Raw genomic sequence first — 7,500 nt, 5'->3', positions numbered from 1 at the left:
TATGTATTTTCCAGCAATCAGATCAGCAGTGATCCCATTTACTTAATACACAGATGAACAGCAACTGGTCACCTTATATGTCAGTTCTGCGTAACAGACATGTAAATATGTTGCTACATGTATCTTCTGGTCTGATCTTCTGCTGATCCTGCCAGGTTAAGTTCCAACTAGTTTCTGTCAAACTACTGCTGATTTGATCATTTTAACTATCAACGAGTTTCTGGAAAACTGAAGGCCGTCGAGTTGAGATAAGTTGTTGTTTCAGCTGGTTTGATCAACAGAAGTTAGGCAGAAACCTGTAGGAAGTTAAACTGGCAGTTAAGACCTTACAGTTCATCCCCCGCTGCCCTGATGAGAATATTGGATATATGTGGTCAGTATGTTAAGTAAATGGTATCACCAGTGATCTGGCCTCATATCACAGATCACACACTATCATGATATGTTGGGATAGTTTTGGAGTAATCTTAAAGAAATATTAAATATGTTGCTTATTACAGACCGTTACACTGGGAACCTCAAATGAAGAGTTGATGTTGAAAGCTTCAGAGACAACAAGTAAGTTGCACCTTTTGCAAGGCATTTTTGGTCAAGTTACTTTGTCTGAGGTCAAAACTGCACCTTGGACCCAATCCATATGTAAAAGTCAATTTGTGATAAATGGTTTCTGAATGTATAGACTACGTTTGTGTATATTATAGACTATATTAAAAACTGATCAGTCAGAGCCTCATTCTGTACCTCTGTCCTCTTTTTGCTCTTCTGTCTTCTCTGGTTTGGAGCCTCTCTTTTCATCTGATTCTGACCCTCCTGGTCCTCCAGCAGCTGAATAATCTCCTGATGTCTTTCCATCCACCTCTCCCCCTGGTTCATCTACTGCTAGAGGAGAATCTGGTCGAGAATCAAGACCAACAGTGGCACTGTCTGGTGCAGGGGAATCTGGTCTACTTGATTCCATCCCACCATCTCCTGTCTCCTGTGTATCTAGTCCTGCTGAGCCAGAATCCATACCAGAATCCACTGAACTTGATCCTGGATCATCAACAGATCCACGGGAATCATCTGGAACATTCCCAGGATCACCAACAGGCACCGGTTCAGAATCCACTGATTTTGAATTATCTGGGAAAGGGAAAGTGAAGTCCACAGGGGCCAATGAACCAGCAGAGTCACTCCAGTCTGAGGTGTCTGTTACAGCAGAACCCCCTGCTTCTGCAGAAGAAGGCAACAAGGACTCTACAGGAGCATCAGAAGGAGGTACTTCAGGAGCAGATGGTCCATCAGGAGGAGGTGCATCTATCAAAGGGTCTGGAGTCCTAAAGGAGGGTGCTTCTGGAGGAACATCTGGAGGAGGAACATCAGGAGCAGCTACATCTGGAGGAACATCTGGAAGAGGTACATCGGGAGAAGGAAGATCTGCAGGAAGTACATCGGGAGGAGGTACATCTGGAGGAGGTTCTTCTGGAGGTACATCTGTGCGAGGAACATCTGGAGAAGATACATCAGGAGAAGGTACATCAGAGGTAGGTACATCAGGAGGAGCTTCATCAGGAAGAGGTACACCTGGAGGTACATCAGGAGAAGGTACATCGGGAGGGGGTACATCTGCTCCGTCAGGAGAAGGTACGTCAATTAGAGTGTCTGGAGTCCTGGAAGAGGGCGCTTCTAGAAGAACATCGAGAGGAGGCAAATCAGAAGGAAGTGGTACTTCTGGAGGTACATCAGCAGGTGGTACTTCTGGTAATACATTGGGAGGTGGTCCATTAGAAGGCATTACTTCTGGAGGTACATTGGGTGGTGGTACATCAGGAGGTGGTGCTTCCAAAGGGACATTGGGGACTGGTACTTCTGGAGGTATATCAGGAGGTGGTGCTTCTGGAGAGAGTACTGGAAGTGGTACATCAGGAGGTGGAGCATCAGGTGGCGTGTCTGGAGGTATTTCTGGCAATATGTCAGGAAGTTGTACATCGGGACGTGGTATATCAGGTGGATTGTCTGAGGGTACTTCTGGTGGTACATCAGGAGTTGGTGCTTCTGGACGTACATCAGGAGAAGATGGGGCTGACACAGTGGGTTGAGTGTCTCCAGGTGGAGCCATGTCACTCACTGTGGTCATATCTGGGGTTGTTGCTGGTGCTGTGGTTGGTGCTGGCATAGTACCATCAGCGGAGGTAGTGGTGATCAGGGTGGTAGTACCAGTCCCAGAGGAGGTGGTGCCTGAGATGTCTGGTGAGGAGTTGGAGTCATAGGGTGGAGTCACTGGGTCAGAAATAGACACCTCAGAGTCAGTACTGCGGCCTGGGATAGTGAGGCTGTTGGTGTAACTGGTGGTACTGGTTCTAACAGAGGTACTGGGAGTGGTGGTGTCTGGCACTGTGGGAACTGGTCTGTCTCCAGTCTCCAGAGTTGTGTCCACTGCAGGTCCTGATGTGCTGTTAATGTCTGGAAATGCATCAGAACCTGTAGCACTAACAGTACTACTGACAGTAGTAAAACCTGTAGTACCAGTGTCAACTGTTGTAGTAGTGGAATCTAAACCATCAACAGGAACATCACCAGTATCCCCAATATTAAAAAAGTACGTTGTAAAGATAGTATCAGTCATGGTAGTACTGATAGTAAGAACACTGTCATTGTCAAGTGCAGTGATAACATCGCTACTAGTAGTTGTTTCTGCAGTAGTACTACTCCATGTGTCAGTGGTAGTAGAAGTACTGGCTGTATCTGTGACAGTAAGAGGATTCGCTACATCTGAAGTCACTGTATAGATATAAATAGTCGAAGTATTGTCTGTATCAGTAGGAAGGTCAGTAGTAGCAGCAGTGTTAGTGGTAGCAGTACTGCCAATAAGAGTAGCACCATTAACTATAGTATTAGTAGTACTTTGAGTAGGGGTAGTACCATCAGTTATAGTAGTAGTAAGAGTAGCAGCAGTAGTAGTGGTGTTGTCAGTAGTTGTAGTACCATCAGTTACAGTCGCATCAGTCATAGTAGCGTCAGCACCTATAATACTGCCAGTAGTAGCTGCAGTAGTAGTGCTATCAGTAGTCATACTCTCTGTAGTGGCAGTAGTAGTACTGTCAGCAGCCGTAGTAGTAGTGGTGTCAGTCACTCCATCTGGTGAGGCAGAGGTTGTGTCAGGTGCTGCTGAGTTAGAGTCACCGGCGGCTGTCAGAGAGAAGAGTTACGTCTCTTTAGTGAAGCTCAGGTTTCTGTTCGAGACACTGACTGAACTCTGCAGAACTTTAAATGCTGGGAGCTTTTCAGATTAAAGGATAAACATCAACTTTACAGAATAATAAAGTTGACTTTTACCTTTAGCTGTTGAATTTAAGAGGAATCCCAGAAACCCCCACAAACCTGCAGGCCGACAGCAGAGTCCAAAATAATTGTGACTGTTTCCTGACTGTTTCCTGACTGTTTCCTGACTGATGTAGTCTGTAGGATTCTTGTTTGTTGCTTTGTGCTGCTGTTCGTTGACCTGAAACGCTGTTAGATGTGCTGAAGACAACCTGCTTTCTACAGGTGAAGTAATGTCGTTGCTTCTATGAAGGCAGAAGGGCTTTGAGTTGATGATTGTTGCTGTAGCTTGAGGGTGGTGACAATGCTGCCATGACAACCACAGATATTACAGAAAGGTGAATGATACATGGGCCAGCTGCATCAACAGGACATGCACCTGCTCTTAAGTTAGACACAACTCGGTGTCCCAGATCAGACCTAATAGTTACACTGGTTGCACCAACCAATGAAAAACATCTTTCTTTGCCTCGATCAGGTTTTGCCACTTTTTCCACACATTGTTTTCTGAATCAAAGCTCCCTGTGTCTAAACAACCGCTGAGTTCACTTCAGTTCATCAGTTGACTGCTCCTCCTTCTTCTTCATATCATACTGAGCTGCTTCACTCAGCATTTTCTAACAGCTCTGTTATGTTGATTTATATCAGTGTCTCTTAAATTGCCTTTTTTTTTCTTTGGTCCTCCATAACATTGCAGCAATTTAGAAATTATTAGCAACAAATCAGCGAGCTGTGCATAGATTGCTATCAGTGTATCCTAGCAATGCATGCTGCTAGGATACAGCGATGGTTGTGTCACATGAATGTGGATTGCTAAGATCAGGTGTAGTTAGACTAAGCTGGTCGGTGCAACCGATGAAAAAATCGTTTCTAAAGACTGTTCTTAACAAAAACTGAGCCAGTTAAGACCAGACATAGTAAAGACCAGTTGGTAGAACCTGTCCCAAGAGATTATTTGTGTCTGAGTCTCATCTCTTCAAAAAGTCTGTGAGCAACATCAGCTTCGACGTTTAGCCCAATAAAACAGGTTGGTACTCAGGAGGTTCAGTGCTGTATTGATCTGCAGGACGACCCACTCCAGAGGGAGTTTGAGCTGCGGCTCTCAGGCCACAGTTTCAGGACACCTGTTTTATGATCAATGGCAGCTAACCAGCTTCAAAGTCCTGAACGACCACCTGCTCACCTCCTCCTGAAACCCTCCCTGCCTCTGATGACTGGAACTTAATGTTCTCCCAAATCTGAACCTAAAAATCCCTCAGAACCTGGTTTTCTCCAAAGTTCACAGCATCAACAATAAACCCCTGGGCTGCAGTATCCACTCTGTCGAACAGGTGTTCTCTGTCACCTGAGCACTACCTCCCTGCACACCTGTCCCTCATATAATAATAAATAATATAGTGTTGGTGGTCCAGGGCCTGTTCTGTGTGCTCTTCTTCAGGTTCAGGGAGACCTGATCCTATCTGTTAATCCTGAACCTGGTCCAGATCAAACCCATCATCTAGTGAGCTTGTCATGGTTACCTGTGTATGGATACTTCACAGGTGCTCCTAAACACTCAGTCCAACAGTTATTCTGGAGTCACGGCCGTCTTATCACCAGTTCAAAGCCAGAGAAACACAACCGACCAATCAGAAGACAGTAAATTAATGGAAGCACCCATTTCAGTTCTGCAGAGACCTTTACTGGACTCTAATGGTTCTGTGATTGGATCCACACAACCTGTTTTAATTCAGGTGTTCACAGGTGTTACAGATTCATGCTGGAACAGATCTGTCTGGATTCAATCACTGTCACGCCTCAGCTATCAGACTGTTCTAGTTTTTCTAGTTGTTCTATTGTTCTACTCTACTGTTGTTTGGATCACCGTTGCATCTTGTGGGTTCTCTGTGTTCCTTTGTTAGAGAACAAATCTGTTTTGAGAATAGTTGAACTTACAGAAGACATTTGAGGACGTCAAATTGGACTTTGAGCAATGTTTTTCACCATTTTATGGACTAAACAACTAATTGATTAATGTAGAAAGTGATCGATAGATTGACCAATAATGAAAATAAATGTTACAGTAAAGGCCTGAAACAATGGTCAATTGATCAAAGGTTGAAAAAAGGTCCCAACCTGTGGATGGCAGCATATATTAATCTAAATGCTCCTATTTTTCATCTGACAAGACTGTGACAGGATTAATTCATAGATTACTTGAGAAACTGATCAACAGATTGATTGACAATGTAAATAATCACTACTATTCTGTCATATTGTCAAGAACATTGTCAAAACATGGTGATATTATTTTAGAACCTCATCTGAAATGTTTGTTTGAAGATCCCATGTTGAACATGTCAGAAACACCTGGTTGTCATAGTGACAAGTGCATCGCACAGATCCAGGCCGTGTTTACTGTGTGAGTGTGTTAAGTGATTGACAGGTTAAAACAGACTAACACAGATTAAACACACACACCATCTGTCGGTGTGTTAGCAGATTAACATCCAGACTTTTCTCCCAGAGTGCACTCTGATATTTAACCACTCAGGCTTTACCACAGACAGTTCAGTGTCTGAAATCATCCTTGAATTACAGTGAAACAAATTTATAGTTTTCATTAATCGAAAGAACGGGTGATCCTGTCACCGTGGTAACAGACAGTCATGATGGATTATAAACATATGTGGAAATCTCATGTAAAATATATAAAGAAAAAAAGTGTAAAAGTCTTTAAAGTAAAAGACACAAGATTTTTTTCTGCTCTTCATAATTAACACTGTTCACTTATTCTGCCATATTTTGGATTCTAGGCATCGAGAAACAAAATATGATCATATCATATCAAATATGATTTAATTCAAGAAGATTTCTGGATAAAAAATAATGCGACATTAAAGATATTTATGTTAAATTCAGTGATTCTATTTGAGTCTGAATCTTTTAAGTGACTTGATGTTGTGAGGTGAGTCTAACATTTTTAATTTTAAATCATGTTGTTTGTTCGTAATTGTCATGTTAATTAACTAGAACCAGAATCAGAAGAACCGTTTTTTGAAGAAAGGTTTGTCAAAGGTTCTTTGTACCACAGTCTATAAGGGTTCTACGTTAAAACTTTGGAACATAAAAAGCTTCCAACATGAGTTCAGTTTTTTAATTTTGTGTTTTTGAGTCAGAAACTGAAACAAAAATCAAATCAGATCAAACTGATGAGAAAAGTTCTGATAATATAAAATAAAAAACTGGTGTATCCCATGATGCAACACTGACCACATGACTCTAGTTTGTTTCTGAGTATGTAGACAGACAGGTGAGCTGACAGACAGGTGAGCTGACAGACAGGTGAGCAGACAGACAGAAGAACAGACAGACAGGTGAGCAGACAGACAGGTGAGCAGACAGACAGGTGAGCAGACAGACAGGTGAGCTGACAGACAGGTGAGCAGACAGACAGGTGAGCAGGTGAACTCTACTTACTGGATGCTGTTTCTGCTGCTTCACCTGCAAAAGACACAACGTGTGACTGTGTGTGTCTCTGTGTGTGTGTGTGTGTGTGTGTGTCTGTGTGTGTCTGTGTGTTTCTGTGTGTTTCTGTGTTTGTGTGTGTTTCTGTGTGTGTGTCTGTGTGTGTCTGTGTGTGTCTGTGTGTTTCTGTGTCTGTGTGTGTGTGTGTGTGTGTGTCTGTGTGTGTGTGTGTGTGTGTCTGTGTGTGTGTGTGTCTCTGTGTGTGTGTGTGTGTGTGTGTGTCTGTGTGTGTCTGTGTGTGTCTGTGTGTTTCTGTGTTTGTGTGTGTTTCTGTGTGTGTGTCTGTGTGTGTCTGTGTGTGTCTGTGTGTTTCTGTGTCTGTGTGTGTCTGTGTGTGTGTGTGTGTGTGTGTCTGTGTGTGTGTGTGTGTGTGTCTGTGTGTCTGTGTGTGTATCTGTGTGTTTCTGTGTGTCTGTGTGTGTCTGTGTGTGTCTGTGTGTGTTTCTGTGTGTCTGTGTGTGTCTGTGTGTGTCTGTGTGTGTCTGTGTGTGTTTCTGTGTGTCTGTGTGTGTCTGTGTGTGTGTGTGTGTTTCTGTGTCTGTGTGTGTCTGTGTGTGTCTGTGTGTGTGTGTGTGTTTCTGTGTCTGTGTCTGTCTGTGTGTGTGTGTGTGTGTGTTGTGTACGTACAGATGTTGGCGGTTCCTCTGTTCAGGGGCAGGTAGGATCCTGGTCTCCAGTTTCGGGACCTGAAGC

The 7,500-nt window shown here is 43.4% G+C and overlaps 1 protein-coding gene across 1 annotated transcript in view; it reads right to left on the bottom strand.

Annotated features, from left to right (window-relative positions):
• The window catches only part of ntng2a (netrin g2a), a 14,218-nt gene that overhangs the window by 2,956 nt on the left and 3,762 nt on the right, over nucleotides 1-7,500 (bottom strand). Inside the window, exons 3-6 of the mRNA XM_084728796.1 lie at nucleotides 7,435-7,500; nucleotides 6,760-6,783; nucleotides 3,055-3,168; nucleotides 742-2,259 (exon numbers count right to left, since the gene is read on the bottom strand). The exon at nucleotides 7,435-7,500 is cut by the window's right edge and continues 107 nt beyond it. Coding sequence (XP_084584922.1) covers nucleotides 742-2,259; nucleotides 3,055-3,168; nucleotides 6,760-6,783; nucleotides 7,435-7,500 — 1,722 coding nt within the window. The remainder of the gene's footprint in view (nucleotides 1-741; nucleotides 2,260-3,054; nucleotides 3,169-6,759; nucleotides 6,784-7,434) is intronic.

This window comes from Lutjanus erythropterus, chromosome 10 (assembly GCF_056507025.1).
Source record: "Lutjanus erythropterus isolate fLutEry1 chromosome 10, fLutEry1.hap2, whole genome shotgun sequence".
NCBI classification, from domain to species: domain Eukaryota; kingdom Metazoa; phylum Chordata; class Actinopteri; order Lutjaniformes; family Lutjanidae; genus Lutjanus; species Lutjanus erythropterus.
The sequence above is the reverse complement of the archived record's forward strand: the minus strand, read 5'-3'. Positions and strand labels throughout refer to the sequence as shown.